Source organism: Chrysemys picta, chromosome 4 (genome assembly GCF_011386835.1).
Source record: "Chrysemys picta bellii isolate R12L10 chromosome 4, ASM1138683v2, whole genome shotgun sequence".
Classification (NCBI taxonomy): Eukaryota; Metazoa; Chordata; order Testudines; family Emydidae; genus Chrysemys; species Chrysemys picta.
Window position 1 is genome coordinate 142,818,271 of NC_088794.1, and position 18,850 is coordinate 142,837,120.

The 18,850-nt window shown below is 41.9% G+C and overlaps 1 protein-coding gene across 11 annotated transcripts; it reads right to left on the bottom strand.

The window, feature by feature from the left end:
• Positions 1-221: 221 nt before the first annotated feature.
• PCNX4 (pecanex 4) lies at positions 222-18,648 on the bottom strand. 11 transcript variants are annotated; one of them, XM_008168261.4, is made up of 12 exons: positions 18,221-18,648; positions 16,534-16,646; positions 11,579-12,305; positions 10,723-10,902; positions 10,119-10,627; positions 9,129-9,229; positions 8,859-8,981; positions 8,247-8,610; positions 4,330-4,433; positions 2,670-3,721; positions 2,143-2,329; positions 222-1,603 (listed from the first exon to the last, which is right to left on the bottom strand). In XM_008168261.4, the coding sequence occupies exons 3-12, from the start codon at positions 12,265-12,267 to the stop codon at positions 1,352-1,354; spliced, it is 3,561 nt and encodes a 1,186-aa protein (XP_008166483.2). In that variant the 5' UTR covers positions 12,268-12,305; positions 16,534-16,646; positions 18,221-18,648; the 3' UTR covers positions 222-1,351. The 11 variants fall into 11 exon arrangements, with proteins under 11 accessions (XP_008166483.2, XP_023960970.2, XP_023960969.2 ...); XM_024105202.3 differs by lacking the exon at positions 18,221-18,648 and adding an exon at positions 17,865-18,002; XM_024105201.3 differs by lacking the exon at positions 18,221-18,648 and adding an exon at positions 17,561-17,781.
• Positions 18,649-18,850: the final 202 nt, after the last annotated feature.

Here is an 18,850-nt window from a genome sequence, read left to right on the forward strand (position 1 = left end):
GACAGGAACCCTATCGTGATCTTTCTGCTGCCATGAGTTTACCCTGTATTTGGAGGGTAGCTACGAATCATAAACTACTTGATCCTATTTCCACCATTCTCACACCTTACAGACCCCCACCCACCAGCCCAGATTCTTCCCTTCCTGGAGCCTGAAAGCCCCATGCCCCATAAGCTGGTTGCACCCTGGGCTGACATTCAGGACCAATATCAACCAAGCTATGAAGGGGGAAAAGAGTGTTTATTGCTTGTGAGGGCTACTCTAGAAGGGCAGCACTGAGGCTGGATAACTTGTGCACACATCTAATCAGTCTGGATGGGAGGGGATGCAGCAGGCTTGTGGCTTTCCCGTTAGCCCTGCATTGTTTAGGGGAAGGCACTTCCCCTCTCTACATAGGGGAGAAGTAGTTGCCAACTGAGCCCTCTCTCTTTTTAGTAGAGTTCTGCTCAGGTAGTCAGGGTCAATAGTTCTAAATGTCTCAGCTGTCTTGGACACCAAGTCAGCAAGGACTCTACCTCCTGCTAGAAGATCTCCTTCCTATTAGTACATAGGAAAGTGGAGGAGTCTGACTGCCCTGCTGAAGGGCTTTGGCAGTCAAACAAGTTCAAGTGTAATAGCTTTACACACCTAGATTGTCCAGCTGAAGTCCAGTGCCCTGTTGCCCTCCACGGGGCAAAAGCTGGGGGTGGAATTGGGAGGGAGCTGCGGGAAGACTGCAAGGGGGAGCCCACCTGCATCCTGAAGTACCCCCCTGCCTACATACAGCCTCTATAATGGTTTGTTTACACTGGAGGAGGGGAAAGCCTGGAATAGCTAGTGTGCACTTCTATAGAAACACTCCAAGGCTTCCTTTGTGAAAGGGCAGCTGGTAATACACATTAAATAAAATGATTTGAAGTTATACATTATAACAAGTTCTAAAAAAAATCAAAATACATCAATATATAAAATGATCAGAATAAAAATTTCATATAAATATTCATATGTACACTTTGGTTACCAATTCTACAGTTCACTATACTACAATGAGCTGTAACCTGCCCAGCTATTTAAAAAAAAAAAAGCACCAACAACAGTTAGTGGCCAGAGCTAAGTCTCTCTTCTCTGAAGTGGAGATCAAGACATGTGTGGCAGCCACACAGGGAAAGGGGCTTGGGTAGTTCCAGCAGTGAAAAAACAGGTTCTAAAGTTCTTGCCTCCAGCTAGCACCCTTTCTGTGCAAATTAGGTTTCCTTGGTTTGGCAACTGCCATCCAATGCCACTCAATGAGATCTTCATATTTCTAGTTAGACAAATGCAGCATTAGTGCTTGGTTTCCTACTTACAGATAGGAAATACAAAAAGAAACACCTTACAACAAAGGCACATGGAGAGATGCAGATGAATAAACAGGGTAGCCAAGTGGTGGGTCTGCTGCTTGAACAGTAAGGTTTCTCAGAAGGACTGGGTGAGCTTGTATACTGTAGCGTTCTTCATCATCATTGGTAGCATACAGCAGCTCCCATGAAAGATTTGCCCATTGACCTCGGACAGCTTCGTTGTTGAGCTTCCCAACCTGCACTAACAATTCCTGAAGGGTAAGCACTCTGCCAGTGTAAACTCCCTTTGAAAGAAAAAACATTTAATTTTCAGTACACTATCTAATAGAATCAGACAAATATAAATGTTTCAGTTACAGAGCAGAAAGGGAATAGTTAGCATCATTCTGGGTACTGTCTTTTTAAAACTGCCTCTTCCATAATTTCAACAGGTGAAACTGTGGAGACTGCAATTTAACAAGTGAGACTTTCAACAGTGCAGTTCCTTGAACCAAATAATGTCACATGCACTGGTCCCTTCCCAATATTTAGTGTAAGATGAAAGGCGTATAGGCCTCTAGACTATGCTGTTGCATATAATTAACTAGAACTGTTGAATCTTTAATGGATGAATGCTTGAATATCCCATGTCATAGTTAACAAATGCTGCTGCATTTGCAGAACAGCTGTCTAGCGATTTCCAGCAGTACTAATGCCAAATTTTGTCAAGCATTCACTTGTTCTTTGTAAAGTTCTCTGTAAAGTCTTGGAAGTAAGACACACATTAAAATAATGAGCAGTGGAAAAAAATACATTAATGTTGCATTTTTTTCCCTCCCCTTACCATGTTAGGATCATGTCCCAAAGAAAAAAGATACGGCTTTTCCTGTAAAACTGCTTGTTGCCACTCAATATCTGATACTAAACCAATGTACCAGTCACTTTCATATTCTTCCAGATAGTTAATCAGCTCTTTGAAGTTCTCTACTGGACCCAGGCTTGCCTTGTCAACCATGAGCTTAAACGTATATCTGAAAGATGCATAACAGAATGCCTAGAGTAAGTATACACTTCAGAGAGAGGGACAAAGCACTTACCAATAGCAATGTAGCTATGATAACCCACTTACAGGTTGTTATATAGTTGTTTCAGTTAGCTCAAACATTGGCACTATGGACTGATCATGGAAAATGCAAAATATTTAATTTCAGAACTAATTTGCTATACTATTTGGCAATGAATATGGTGACTTACTGTCATTTAGATAGCAAATATTTCTTCACTACATATAGTTTAAAGCCAACTCTGAAAGCACAAATGCTCTCTTCCGACAGCGTTATGCTATGTTTTATAATACGCATGGCTTTTTACCTGAATGCTTTCAGTGCTAGTTGGAAAAGCTCTGGTTTTCCAGTTAGCCAATCCAAACCAACACACCAGGGAATGCCACCAGTGTACGCTCTAAATACATGACTAGGAGCAGGAACTGTATTGTCTAGTCCAAACAAACCAAAGCAACAAGACAATACACCATGGACGTACAACTCTTTCAAAGCTTTGTCTTTAGTAATGTCTTCAAGTAAATTGGAAGGTTTTTCTTTCAAATGAAAAAAATCCAGTTGACTCAAAACAAAATGGTACCAGTCTTCTGGAAACCTCTGCCTCATCTCATTGAGTTTGGAAGTAGGTATGGGTGCAGTTCTCCACTCTTCAGGTATGCTTAGCAACTCAGAGTAGGAGCAGCTAAATTCAACTAAAGGTAAGCGTACAACTTCCTGCTTCTTTCCTTTGTCTACAGCAGGGAGTCCAAGCACAACAGCTTTGTAGAGTTTATCTTCAGGTGCTGTCTCTTGCAGAGCACCAACTGCACTCTCCATTTCTACTGACCCTGGAACAGACAAAAGTGTTCTTTGTGCAGCTTCCAATGGCTTGGTTTCTTTTCTTTCTCTTGTTTTGCTGGGGTCAAGATCAAAAAGATCACTATCATCGGTCCAATCCGCAATTGTATCTACACTAAAGCTATCTTCATCCTTTATGGGCCTGGGTTTTTCTACTGCACTGTCAAATGCTTTGGGCTGGGTTAATGGAAATGACCCTTCTTTGTTCTTGGTGGTTTTGTCCAGCTTCTCGCACATTTTTGATTTTTTATAGCAATACTGGACAAGTATCCATACAAGCACTTTAAGGAAATCATCTTTCAGTTGCTTTAAGTTCTCATGTGAATCAATGATTCCAGACAAGACATTCCTGGCATCAGAATACAGTCTCACAGGTAGAGCAGTACAAGGGGTTAAAATATTTCCAAAATGATGATTGAGAGAGAAAGTCTCTGCATGCTCCTGGTGTTCAAAGGCCATTTCAAAAACTTCATCCACTCTGTGTGCTTCAGCAGTGTGGCAGGAAGTTTCCTGCAATTCTAGCCCCTATAGCACAAATGGAAACAAGTCATCTTTGCTCTTTGGCCGAATAAGCAATGCTAACAAATGTTATTTTCTTGTATTAAAAATTATTCCCAGCAATTGAAGACACACTTCCATTTCTAATATTTCTGGCATCAATGAAGCTAAGTTTTTTTTTTTTTATATAGCACCCATCATACAATCTAAGATGGACTACAGACATTAAATACAGATACGATAAATCTGAACTTTCTTTAGAACCTTGCATTTTATTTGCCATGTTACCTTTGCCCCTTACAGATCAACCGTATACAGTTGTTTTTACAAAAAATGTCTTGAGCCACAGGACGAGTGACACAGTACTTCTGTACTTGCTAATCTAGTAGTTCCCCCCCCCCCCAACTTCTTCTAAGTCATAACTTGCTTATGTGCTTCAGATTGTTTCAAATGTATTATTACGGACTTAATGGTGCAACACAAAAGATCCTATCAGTTGCAAAACTAAATTAGCTACACACTCAGAATATATTAACCTTATGTAATGTGTTATTTGTGCTATTACAGGAAGTTACACAAAAACAAATGTGTGTTTCCCCAAAACATGACTAGGTAAGTTTTCAGTAAATATTCACCTTAATATTAACACAGCAGTATGTGAAGCCTCTTTCTAGTACTAATATCCACATCAGTCTGTCCTGAAAACGGCACAAGTAGTGTGATCCAGGTAAAGACAGACCTAAAAAAGATGCAGAAAAAGTTAACTTTTACTGTTGGATTCTGTTGATTAAGGTTTCTTCTGTACATTGAGAAAACCATTGCAAAGACACTCTTGTATGAAATAGTTTGTGGCCTGCGATGTCCTTGCAACAGCCAAGCACATTTACACAGCAACAATGATCCTGCCAGAACCAGTTTGGGTTGGCCAAGCACAGCACAGGTGTTGCTTCAGTGAATTCCTGGCTTCTTGATGTACATATCCCATAGTGCCCGCAACCGTTACTAGCTGGAGCTTGGGGGCAATTTGCCAGTATGAGGCATTGCCTTGTGAATGGGGTTAGAATGGCCAGCAGAACTAAGGCAGCTGCAATGCTTGTGGTTTCCTCTTGCAATATGAAGGAACTACTGTAGACTACACTGGTTGAGCTGGAGACCTATTCCTCGATGTTACAACCAGAACTTGTAAAACATCTTGAAATATTTGGTGAATTTGTGTACACAGAGAGCTTGCCAAGCACTGCTTTTTGCCATACTTTCTTCGATATAGATTGAGCCTTTGTGCATTAGCGTCCACAACTTTACTTAGATTATGGACTGCTGCTTATATTAAACTACCTTGTGTCAGGTCAAGAATAGAAACCAAAGCAAGTAAGGTGCAAATCTGGATCCAAATACTGTGTCCAGAACAATGACTACAGTACATTCTGAAACACTTAGGTAGTGTAAACAGAAATGATAAGGGCAAGCTGGGAAAACTTAGTGGAAACCAAGTTAATTTTCTTGCCTACAGGGTTACGTATATACATAAGCTGTATAATACTACTACAATGCACGTCTATAGAACCGTTCAGCAGAGCATCTCAAAGTGCTTTCCAAACATTAATTCAGCGTCATGACAACCTTATGAGATGTTAACCTCTTTACAACAGGCAAATGAAGTAAGTGGCTTGGTCCAAGATCACACAGTTGAGTCTCGGGCAGAGCAAGAAACAGAACTGTGGGGCATGAAGACAGAGGGAGCCACAGATAAAATAAATGAGAAACAGCAAAGGAGTGCAAGGTACTTAAAATACTCCAAAAGGAAGGTGGGAATGGGATATGAGAGAAATACAGGAAAGGGGGCAGACTTCTTAAAATGTAGGATCATGTTTCTTCTATTACTCCCTGTATCCTGAAGATTAGACAGAGGAAGGCATGCCTTGCAACTTTTTTCATTAATTCACAATGTTTTTTTGCAGCAGCAATGAGTTCTGGAAGGAGTCATATCCAGCATTTCTCAGCCAATAGAAAGCTCCTATGATTTCTTGCTTTTGTGAAAAATCAGTTTGTACACAAAAGGGAATTCAGAGACTCCCCCAGCAGCAGAGGGTCAGACTGCAGGGAAGAGGAGGAGGAAGAAACAAAATTGTGTAATTCAAGGAGCACTGTTCAACAGAATAACTAAACATTTAAAAGAGTTCTTTTTGGCAGTCGTTCCCTGCATAGCACGGCCACAGATATCAACCAGAGTTCCACACGTGTATGACTGCGGAATTAAAATGTTAAAAAAGAACAGTCTTCCAGCCAACAGACCCCATATTAGCCCTCATCGCTATGAGTCTCTAATCACTGTCGTACATCGTATTTTTGTTAGCGGAGAGTGAAGAAGAGAACAATAACCGAGTAAGACTTCATACATGGGCTCCCAATTTCTAAATTAATAAACCTGCATCCAAGAACCATTAAGACATGCTTTTGTAATACACCACCTCCATAGCTGATCATTACTTACTCAGTTGGAAGGGAAAAACTTCTGCAAGACAATTGCATTTTTGTCTAAATTACCTGATTCGTAAGAGAGTTTGGGAATGCTTAAGTCATCCTTTATCTATTTAAGACTTTTCTAAAGTGCCTGTCACCACAGTCCCCAAGCACTGATTTATTATAGTTTTAATAATAATAAGCTGTGCTTCTATGGCATTTTTATTTAAGGATCTCAAAATGCTTTATAAATATCAATTAAACCTCAATCCACCTGTGAGGTATTATCATGCCTGCTTTACAGATGCTTAAGCAGATGTTAAGGCCTAAATTTTGCAAGTGTACCCATTTTTGGATGTCCTACATGAAACTCTAACAGACTAATTTTCAGAGGTACTAAGCACCCACAGCTCCAATGGAATCTGCTGTTCCTCAGCACCACTAGGAAGAAAAATCAGGCCCTAGATATCAAACTGGGTACCTCAAAAAAACCCGAGGCAACCAAAATTAGTAGGCATTTGAAAATTAAGGCATAAATGACTTGCACATGTCAAGTTAGTGGCAATGCTAGCTCTTAAAAGTCCTGAAGTCAAGCTCACTGCTTTAGCCAGTAGATTGCTCTCCCTCCCACAGAAACATCACATTGCTTTCCTCTACTCTCTGTTTAGATCTAAGAGGATGATGGTAAACTTGCCATCTAACTAATTTCCTTAATTCAGGCCTTAGATTACAGTCAGCTGTCACTTCTCCAACACATCTGTGATATTCCAAAACAGGACAATGCTTGTTTGCTGCCAGTACATTGCTCATTTGCATCCTCACTCACGTTCAAATCATCTTTGACTTGTACAGTGAATTTTAGTTTCAGAATGTTGTAAAATACAAATCAGTAAAACCAGCCATTAGGTTATAGTTAAAATTAAAAATAACCTTATATTCTACTGTGCTAATAAAGTGCACTTTCTTGCTACCATTTTTGCAAAGATTATTTTAAAATTTGGGCTGTCAAAGCTACTAAAAATCCTCTCTGTAGTTTAGACTTTTACTTTAAATTAAAATAGTGGCACATAGAGCATTGTCGCTTCATGTTTGAATGATCTGAGATCCTGACATGATCTCTTGCCTGGAGATGTCCATTCAAAGATTATCCCTTTAAAAAGCACATAATTTTTTCTATTTTTTAAAAAATATTGAATCTGAGGCATGAGTGCCACAACACTGCACTTTCGTAGTAGCAATAAGGAAGATGTTCTCTTATTTACTGGCTGAGTGAACTGGGAGAGGGGATTTTCCTTTTGTGGGGAAGCTTCCGATAATTACTTCAAGTCTCTTCAGCCCTCGTACCAAAACCATCGCATAGGGCCGTTGACAAAAGTTTCTGCATTTATCTCTTCCTCCGAGAAAGAGTGAATGAAGTTAGATTCAATTATCTTTGAGTGTTAAGATGCCTCCCTTACTAGCCATTAGTGTAAGACAGCAAAAGTAAATACTAATAACTTATCAGTGGGGCAACATGCTCTTGATTATTCTGGTTATGTGTGCCAAGTGTTTCTCAAAAGAATTTCTTGCAATTTCAGCCATTATGTTTGGCGGAGAAAAAAAATCTTGGTTTTTGTTTTCTTTTAGTATAAATAAATACATGCCACAATCTTTCGTAAAATTGTAAGGCCAGAAGGGACCGTTATGATCCTCTAGCCTCATTTCCTACATAACATAGGCCACAGAATTTTACCAAGTGGTTCATATATTAAGCCCATAGATTTCAGTTAAGCCTAGGTAGATCTTTTAGAAAGACATCCTCTCTTGTTCAATATAAGGAATGCCAAGTGCAACATAGTTTTGCCACCACTGTGTCATTGTATTAAATCATAGCATTCTCTATTAAGAGAATACAGCAAGGTCAGACACCACCCATTTTTTTCTTATCTGAATAAGCCCTGAAACACTGCACTGTAAGTTTTAATCTAGGTAGTAAGCACATTTATTTAACGTAGAGGTTGCAAATCACAATGTTCTCCAATAGAGGCTACACAGATTAAAGAATTTAACTATATTATCTGCAAATTATTTTATACAGCTACAGTTTACCTACCTAGACTACCAGATGCTAGTGCAGACTGCAGTGCAGCGGCCAAACTTGGAACCACCTGCTGGTAGTACATGGTATCTGAACAAATGCAGGCTGTTGCACCCACAGGTCCAGGCCAGCTTCGGATAGGTCTAGGAAACCCAATCAAAAATATTGGTAGAGTGAAGAGCGGCAGCATGGGGGAAGAAAGTAGTGCACAGACAGCTATGAAGGCCAATACAATTGGGAAGAAAACAATGTTGAGTGTTATTAAGGTGGCAGTAGATTTCCGACGTTGCTTTTTCTCTGTCCATGATGTCACGAGAACAGCTACAGCAAACTGCAGTTTTGAGATCAACTGAAGTAATCGATCCCGAATGACACCAGCCTGTTGAGATACATACAATAATCAAATATTTTTCTTAGGTATCTGGTCACATTCAGCATTGCTAGAGCTCTTTCAGGTTTACATAGTTTTATTTAGTACACTTAACATTAATTATTAAACCAAGAGAAAATCCATGTCTACAGAGTTTCCGTCTCCATAGCCATAAGCCCTGAGCCCTAATTTTGGAAGAAGTGGGCAAGAAAAGAATAGGATGCAATATCTAGCTGCTTAATTAAAATTAGGTTTACCAGTAAGAGTCTGATTCCTGTATCAAGGCTTCTGTTCCACCACACATCTGTATTAAATAGCAACATCTGCACTATCGATACAATCACCATCTCCAACAGAGCATTCTCTGTATTTTGCCAAACCTAAAACAGAGACTGATTATTTGTTGTACCAAGCATCTGCCCCTTCTCCCTCTTCTTGACCTGGAGTATTTCTTCCAAGTCACTTCTTATTTCTTTTGGAAAAAATTTCTTCTACAAGGTAACAAATTAGAAAAATTTAAAAATTACCATTCTAAAGGTTCTTGTGAATCCAATGCAAATAGATACTGAATGAAGACTTTGTAGGGAACTGTCTAATGAAAGAAATGCTATCATAGCAAATGGAGACACTGCAATTAAAAAAAAAAAAAGAAAACACGAGAGAAACATCAATGTTTTTTCTTTGCAATGTTTACCAAAGTCCATAAATTGGCTCCAGATCCTGCAGTGAGCTCACTGCAGAATGGAAATCTTAGTTTGTGACTGGGAATTGCCACTACTAAACCAGTAATTTTTTTCGTGAACTTCCCTATCCCCCTCAAAAAAAAAAAAAAAAAAAAAAAAAAAAAAAAAAAGTTAAAATTAGGTGGCATTTTAACACAAAGGGCCCATTCCTGCAAGCACTTACGCCCATGCTTAACTTGTGATTAGTCTCTCTGAAGTTAATGGGAATACTCAAATGAGTGAAACGTGTGAATAAGCACTGCAGGATTATGTCCCAAAACTGGTAGATCAACACAAACAAACTCAATCTGGGCCAAATTTTGGTTCCATAGAAGAGAGTGGAAAATGTGCTACTGACTTCAATGGAAGTAGGATTAGACCTTTAATTAGGAAGTTGCAAGTAACAAATATTTTGACTGACTTCCAGCGTCAAAACAGTTTTCTTTTAGAACTATTTTATCAAAGTTACAGCAAAGATTTTCAAAGAAGTGACCAGTGATTTTTGGGTTCCAAAGCTACACTCCTTAAAGGGGGCTGGTTTTCAGAAAGCATGGAGCACCCACACTCTGAAAGTCAGTCCCTCAAATTGAGCATCCTAAAATTCATGCACCCTAGATCACTAGTCACTTCCGAAAATCTGAATCCATTAATTGTGCATACAAGGCTAAAAGTAAAACTTCAATGAAAACTTTAAGCCATTTAAATCTTCTTAGCACATACATTTTAACTCACATAGAGAAATGTTATTGCCATGTTTTAATCCTCTTACATATAGTATATAGAAGGAATTCCTACCTAGTGTTAGTAAAATCCTTCTGACAACACCAACTTTCATAAGCCTTCTTTGCGTCTCCATGAACACCGTCACAGTCCTGACATCCTTTGGATAAAAAGGGTTTCGGAAGATTCCAAACAAGTACACTCCCTGAATCTCTCTAAGAATCCACATAACTATAAGTAATATGATCAGAATGTAACTCACTATAGCCTGGGGACTGGCTTTGGAAAATGCTGAAAAACCAGCAAAGTGATGCAGCAAGCTGGCTTCTATGAGAGCCAATGTCAAGACAGTCAAATAGAAAAAGAATTCCCTCCACACAAAGTGTATCCTAGGACCACTGGACTTAGACTTGTTGGAAGCTAAATGGCTGATCATGGTGTGCTTGAAGGCTAGACCAATCTCATTTAGGTTAAGACTGAGTATGAACCCAAATCCAGTCATGAAGAGGACTACACCAACAGTGCTGGGAATGAAATATGACGCTATAGCTGTTCCAGCAGAAATGAGAAACATTACTAACAACCTGAAAAGGGAAAAAAAAAAAAAAAGATTTGAATGAAAAGAAAATAGGTTATAAACTACAATGTTATATTTGATCATTATGTCAATAAAATTTACCTTGTATTACTTGACATGGGTGAACCTCCTAGGCCAAACTCCAACACTTGTTCCATTCCCCATAGAAAAAGTGCATCAAGTGGGGGCAGAATCCCCAATGCCCATAAAAATGGCAAAAACAGAAATATGATGTGCAAAATCTGGTTTGTCTGTTCTAAAACTGGTATGTTAACAGTAAACCTGGATGAAAAAGGAAATGTATTTGACTCCTATGAAAGGAAGATACTGTATGTATAGATGCAGTTCAAGTTTAACACACACGATAAATCCAGCTGTATAAAAGTTATGTATCCCATATTCAAATGTCAGAATATAGTCAGACTTTATTTTTGTGTTTTTGTTTTTTTTTAAATATACTTAAATTAATGCCTGGACATTATCAGACTGACAACAACTAGAAGCCCAAAGATTGAATCCAGATCTAAATGTTTCTGAAGTTCAGTGTTTGGATCTATAATTCCAAATCAGGCCTATCTCTAATGTAAAAGTACTGTATTTGGTATAAATTATCTTAAGACATTTAAAAGCTGTAAGAATATATTGCTTGATAACTGATCCTTAAAAGGACAGTGAGGCAAACAGTTACTTCCAATAGTACTGAATTTAAGACTGAGGGTGACCATTTTAACTATGCTAACCTTATAACTTCTCAGTCTCCCACCTAACTTTTCTTGAAAGCTATTAAGTTCTTAATTTGCTATAAAGGCAAAATAAAAGCATTAAGTTCTATTGTATATTTTTCCAACTGACTGACATCTCTAATACAAATCTTTCAGGAAAGTTATTTCATAGCATCTACCAACAAACTGCATACATAAGCCAACATTACAGTTATATAAACATTATAGAAGTTTACCTGTGTGCAAGATCCACTGCAATAAAGACAAAAATATAGAACGGTCTCATCAGAGCAGTAATTTCATAAGTATCCAGTGCTTGAAAAGTAGCTGTCTCTGTAGCTGTGTTTATGATTAAAGAATATTCTCCTATACAAATAGTTACCCATCCAAACACAAAGATCACAATAGTTCCTCCAATGTTACTATACAGCAAGGTTATTCTGTTTGGCAGCAAATACCAAGTTCCCAACCCACACATTACCCCAGCAAGAAAGGAATGAAAAACAGTGTTGACTATATATTTCTTTCCTGGAATAATAAATTTAACTGTCTCTGAACCCACACAGCTGGAAAATTCATACTCATCTTCATCCCTTAGGGTATTCTGAATTTGCATTCTTTCTACTGTCACTGTTTTCTGTCTTGCATACAGATTTGTCATCTGGAGAATAAGTGCTGTAACAAGCATCAGTCCTCCTGAAAGTGCTGCAGTGTAATAGTCTTTCATAATGTCTAACTGATACAAAAGTGTTCCTACTCCTCCCAAAACCCATGGTGTCAGGAAAAGAATGATCTGATTCACATATATGTAAGGAGGCGCACAATAGCCCAATTTAAATCGGGGACCACCCAAAACAGTCTGTGGAAAGCGCTTCAAGAAGAACTCCTGTTTGTAATCATTCAGGAGAGGTACATCTGGACCCATTCTTATTACTCAGGAAACTTGGATGAGTCCCATCTTCCCTGTAGCACAACAACAGCAGATAAAGAAAAATAAGGTAGTGTTACTAAATGCCACATTCAAAACTTCACAAGTAGGCAATAAAGGTAATTGTTTTGTCCTGTTTTCATTTGTAAAATCATATGGAATTCTCATGTTGTTAATTTCAGTAGACATCTTCTATCCTACTTGCAGAATACACTGAACTTTAAGGACTATAAGTAAACTGTTAAAATGGGAAAAAAATGTACAACATATTTTAAAATACAGAATATACTGACCATTGCAGAACTTATGTGAAGAATTATAGGGCTAATTTAACATGGCCTCTACTCTTTGGAGTTAATAAAATGAATTGTTTACCCTCACGACAGAGCACTTGTCTAGAATTGAAATTTACATCTAGCCCCATTCCAACTTATGATTTAAGCCTCGATTCCCCCAAGGACTTCCAACTTGGAGGCCACCCATGTCCAGGAGGAACCCCATCGATTTCAGTGAGGACCCACACGCGTACAGAGGTTCCACATTGAGTTCCTTGTAAAATTAGGGCTGTCTAGATCAGGGGTCGGCAACCTTTGGGAACTGGTGTGCCAAGTCTTCATTAATTTAAGGTTTCGCTTGCCAGTTTAAGGTTTCGCATGCCAGACCGGCAGCGCGGGCAGCAGATGGAACCCCAGACCGGCAGCGGGCTGGGCCGCTCAGCCTGCTGCCGGTCTGGGGTTCTGTCCGCCACAGGGTTCTGGCTGCCGGCTCTGCTCAACCCGCTGCCAGCTCGGGTTCTGTCCATCCAGGCCAGCAGCGGGCTGAGGAGGGCCAGCGGCTGGGACCCCAGCTGGCAAGGGGCCAGTGGCCAGGACTGAGAGGCTCATCCCACTGCTGGTCTGGGGTTCCGTAATCCAAGCCGGTAGCGGGCTTAGTGGGGCCGGCGGCCAGGACCCTGGCTGCCAGCAGCGTGCCACTAAAAATCAGCACGCGTGCCGCATCAAAGCCCTTTTCAGTTACCCTGATACTTAGGAGCCCTACTCATTGACCAGGACCCGGTTGTGCTCAGCACTTCATAAACACAGAACAAAAAGATGGCTCTTGCCCGAAGAGCCTGCAATCAAAGTATAAGATAAGAGACAGATGGGGAAGTACAAGTAAACAATGCGACAAAATTGGTCAGCATGATGGACAGTGGCCTCAGCACACCACTAGCCTAATTGTTTGCCATCCCTACAAAAACACTGACAACAAGAGTTTTAAGGAGTACAATGAGGTAGCCTTGTAGATGTTTATGGGGCGCTCCATGCAACAGAGAGGGGGACAGCATGGGAGAACGCACAAGGTGCTTGTTTGAAAATTTAATAAGTAGACAATGAATGCTATTGGCTGACATACCCACTTCCCCATCTGCAATGTGGGAGAAAAAAATTGAAGACCTAATTGTAACAGGCACAACATGTATTCAGCATATGCTTGTTAATTATATGAATGAGCAAGTCCAGCAAACCATTTACAGGGTTGTTGCTTCCATTTGGATTTTTTCAGGGCCAACTGTGAATGTAGGTAGACCTCCAAAAGGAATGATTACTCAAGGGGTAGGGAAACTTAATGGAGAGTATCTTTGTACTCTACAAACATAATGATATAAATGTATGTTTTGCTCTCTTTCTGATCACAGAAGCAAGGATCTAGAGGCAACAGGCGGGAGTACTCAGTCTGAGGGCCTGGATAGAGAACAGGACTCAGAAAAAACTACTGTGTAGTGACTCACTGGTTTTGTTTTAAATAAAGTACTTGTGGATGTAGCTAGATGATTTAATGCAGAAAGTGTTTTATACTAGTTACCTTCTATCTGACAAGTAAACTGCACCCCATTTTTAACAGCACTACAGGTGTAGTGAGAAACAAATGTGCTAAGGTCACTGACATGTATCCTCTCATTACTATATTTAGTACTTGTAAGTGCTTTAGTGCACAATGTACAGTTTACATTCACCAAGGAAACAGTCACATGGTCTGCAAGCATACACTGGGCATCACAACATTCCATCAGAAATAATGGAAATGAGAGGCACCAAGATACTCTAAATTAGTGTTACTGGCCAATAATTGGCATTTTCTCTAAAAGATATTAGGCTAAATCAAGACATAATACTCAGTAATAAAATGTAGAGCCATGAGGTACTGTTGATCTGCTGCCCTTATAACACAGAGCACTCTCTACATAGTACTGTACATTTCTTTCTTCTGTTGTAACTTTGCATGTTGTGGTGTTACTTGCATTCTCTTGCAACTGAGGTGAAAACAGCAATCATGTCTGAAAGCAACTAAAATGTAATGTGAAAATACTGCCAATCATACAGATATTGGATAGGGCATTCATTACAAACAGTTCTACAGTTTGTAAATGCAATATGGACACACCCTAGTAAAAAGGTTCAAAAAGTACATTAAAAAAGAAAAAAAAAGGACATCCTAAGCTTGCTCAGAAATCACTGGAACTTTATAAATAAAATTAAATAGCATGTTTTAAAGCTGTGTGTGCAACAGTGCCAGGTTAAAAAGAGTTTGATATCTGAAAAATTGTGGGGGCATGTAAAGGAGAGAAATTCAGTTTTAAAGGAAACATAAATCAAAGGTAAAGTTTTACTTTTTTTTTTTTTAAATAAAGTTTTCCTGGCAGCTGTGATTTTACTGTTTTCCCACAGTGTTATTATTTGTTTCAAGTTTATTCTGCATTCTTGTTTCTAAGTATATATTTGCTAAAACATAAACAAAATATTAACCAATAAAACATATTTAACAGTGTTTTATTTGTTAAATAAACTTATTTCCACTACAAGGTCTGCATAAATAATAGACATACTTGCATAAAATTTAAAATCTATGTGTATAAACAACACAGTCCTCCTACCCGAATGCAATGCAAAACAGAAACATTGTAAGGCACTATAAAAAAAACAATAAACAAATTTATAAGAGAAATTAGAGACTTAAGCCCAACAAATATGGGAAACCATGTAATCTTAAATATCTCTGACCTCTGAATTGATAAATATGTTGGTGCCAAATCTTCAAACAGGAGATTACGTATGTATAGTTACCTCTGCACGAGTCCCAGCAAAAGTAACTGTTTGCAGGATCTACCCTTAGTTTGCATTTCTAAAGTATGTGGACAGTTCTAGGCTGACCACATTGCCTGGTTACCCTGCTGGCCTGGGTGACAACAGTCACATCAAACATAAGCTACCTTTCTTCACTTTCAAAGCCCTTCATGGCCTAACTCCAACCTACCTATTTTCTCTCTTTCATTACTGAAGCATCAACTTCCACCTCTGATGAGCCCATGATGTAATTTGTTAAACTGTCAAACAAGCACCATTGTGTTTTCTTCCATGCTGTCCCTCATCTGGGAGAAGCAGCCCACAAAATATCTGCAAAGCTACCTCATTAGTATCCTTTGCTGGGATGCCTACAAAAACACTGACAATAGGTAGGCCACTGAAGTGCTAATACCACTGCCTATCATACTCATCAATATTGTCTCAATGTTTCCTTGTACTCCCCCAACCTATATCCATCTGTTGTCCCTTGTCTTATACTTTGATAGTAAGATCTTGGGGGGGTTGCAGCTTTTTGTTCCGTTTGTACTAGCACAATGGGCTCCTAGGTACTACTACAATACAAACAACAACAATTGGACATAACCAGGGTAGTTCTACACCTATATTACTCCGTTGCTTATATCATCCCCATTACCCAATAGTATCTGAACACCATTAAATCTTTTAACGTGTTTATCCTCACAATGTCCCCCTGAGGTAGACATGTGTTATTCTTGTGTTATTTTACAGATGGAGAACAGAGGCACAAAGAGACTTGACCAAAGTCACATAGGAAGTTATTGGTGGAGTCAGGACATGAACCCTAATCTCCCAAGCTAGTGCCCTATGTATGAGACTATCCTTCCTCTACAGGGCTTAGATCGTTAAGTGCAGCTTTAAATTTCTTGGAGAGGCTGAAAGGGTGAGGTGGATGAATGCCTACTTCTAATATTTCACAGCAAAACATAGGCTTATATTTGTATAATTTTAATTTTTTAAATTATGTCATATAAGGCTTTGGGGTTATTTAAAAGTTATCTGCTTAGTACAACCCAGGCCACAATACTCAACACCTCTCATCACATGAAACTATCAGTCAGTAAGATCAACCAACCATAAACAAACAAATAAATAAATACAAAAATAAGCACACCCTTACCCCAAGCAGAGTTTTAATCCTGAGAGACTTCATGAAGTTCACCAAGGACTTAATTACTGCTATGAAATGTTCATAGAACAGCTATCATGATGAGGGGGTGGCAATATAAAACCCTAAAATCAGAAGTAGATTTTGTACTTGGATTAGCAACTGATCATGACAATTTTGGAAGACTGTTATCTAACACTACATATCTGTATACATAGCTCCATATCTGCATACACACAAACCTCGTGTCAGATCAAGGGTCACCTACAAATTGCACAGCCTTTGTACTAAAAACTAAGAAAGATAAGGTCAAGTTTGTTTTAGTTGAAGTGCAAGGCTCGGGATACATCAACACCTTAGTCCTAGGGCCAGCATTCACATCCAGGGCCGGCTCCAGCGTTTTTGCTACCCCAAGCGGCGGGAAAAAAAAATCCGCAATAGGTGGCACTTCGGCAGCAGCTCTACCGCCGCCGCTTCATTCTTCAGCGGCAATTCGGCAGCAGGTCCTTCTCTCCAAGAGGGACTGAGGGACCCGCCTCCGAATTGCCGCCGAAGAGCCGGACGTGCCGCCCCTTTCGTTGGCTGCCCCAAGCACCTGCTTGCTGCGCTGGTACCTGGAGCCAGCCCTGTTCACACCCCCCTCTCAGCTCCCACAGCAGCATCCCAAATGTCCTTTGGGCAAGGCACTGTCTCTTTGTTCTGCGTTTGTACAGCACCTAGCGCAACAGGTTCCTCATCCAGGAGTGGGTGCCCTGCCAAGGTCTGCAGTAGCCACCCAGCCAGGGACACAGCCCCCACAAACCCTGGCACTTTCAGGCGCTGGAATCAGCCCTGGGGCTTGGCCCCAGTGGAGATTGAGGCCGGACACCCCAGCTCGGCCTCGGGGGGCTGGCGAGCCTGACACCCCAAGCTGCTCAGAGCCTCCCTCACTCCCCGCCCAGCTCCTTTGAGGGTACCCGGGCGTGGGGAGCGCTCCAGGCTGCCGCCTGCGGGGCTTAGCCCTGAGGGCCCGACCAGCGCCCCTTGGGAAGCCGCGTACCTGGGGGCACCGCGGGCTGCCCGGCGTCGGAGCCCCAGCAGCGGCTCGCGGGCCCAAATCCCCCCCGTTGGTTTCCACAGGGAACCTAACTGAGGCGGGCACCGCCCGGCGGGGGAATCCCTCCCACTCCGCCTAGGCCGCTGCAGCGAAGCGGGGGCGCGGGGTTCAGACGCGGCGGCAGCAGGGGCCGCTCTCGCTCTCGCTGTCTCCGCGGCGGCGGCGCTGGCTGCGGGTCTCCCGCGCGCCCGGCCCCGCGCCCTGACGGAGGGAGCTGCGTCCCCCTCCCCCCGCCGCCACCACTCACAGCCGCCGCCATTTTCCCGCCTGACGCAGCCCTCGGTCCCGGGAACCGGCCCTGCCTGCCGCGGGTAACGGCCCGGGGCCGCCTGCTGCACGCGCCGCAGCTTGGCGGCCGCGTGGTTAGTTCCCGACTGGGTCTGTACAAACAGCGGCTCCTGCGCGCGGGCGGTGTTTGTGGGGCCGCCACGGGGCTCTGCTGCTCCTCTGCTGATGTTGGGCACAAGGGGCAGGGGCTTGACTCTGCCTTCGCCCCGTGCGGGGGGATGGATCCCCCGAAGGACACGTGCGGGCTGAGAGGGGGGTTTGAGGGGGGTGGTGGGCATTGCCTGCTGCCCTGCCTTTGCCATTCCTTCTCCTCACCTTATTTAGTCGTAATGTCCGTTGAGACTCACTGCAGCCGCAGAGCAGGCGTCCCAACCAAGCCCTGGTCACTCTTAACACGTCGTTTGTTCCCGCCTCACACTTAAGGCACCGATAGACCCACTGGTAGCATCTTGGGGCCCCGCTCATGAGTTCGGGTCACATTGTGCTAGGCTCTAGATCAGGGGTTCTCAAACTTCATTGCATGGCGACCCCCTTCGGACAACAAAACTTACCGCATGACCCCAGGAAGGGGGACCGAAGCCTCAGCCTGCCCGAGCCAGGCTACCGCAGGGCGAGGGGAAGCCTGAGCCTCGCTGCCCCTGGTTGGGTGGAGCAAAGCTGAAGCCCAAGGGCTTTAGCCCCAGTCAGGGGGGCTGTAACCTGAGCGCTGCTGCCCGGGGCTGAAGCCCTTGGGCTTTGACCCCAGTGGTGGGGCTTGGGCTTCGGCCCTGGACTCCAGCGGGTCTAAGTCAGCCCTGGCAACCCCATTAAAACAGGGTTGTGACCCACTTTGGGGTCCTGACCCACAGTTTGAGAACCACTGCACTAGAGCATTGCAACCTGACTACAGGGATTGGGCCAGCTCTGAAAACAACCCAATCCTCTCAGGCTCAGGTTGGCTCTGAT

What these genes read in the sequence shown, in the direction of transcription:
- PCNX4 (XM_008168261.4), bottom strand. Translation starts at nt 12,267, where the DNA reads ATGGGTCCAGATGTACCTCTCCTGAATGATTACAAACAGGAGTTCTTC. An exon ending in AAGGATTTTACTAACACTAG is followed by an intron (nt 9,230 to 10,118) that starts GTAGGAATTCCT and finishes TTTTAATTGCAG; the next exon opens with TGTCTCCATTTGCTATGATA. An exon ending in ACTGCTGTGTTAATATTAAG is followed by an intron (nt 3,722 to 4,329) that starts GTGAATATTTAC and finishes TTTGTGCTATAG; the next exon opens with GGGCTAGAATTGCAGGAAAC.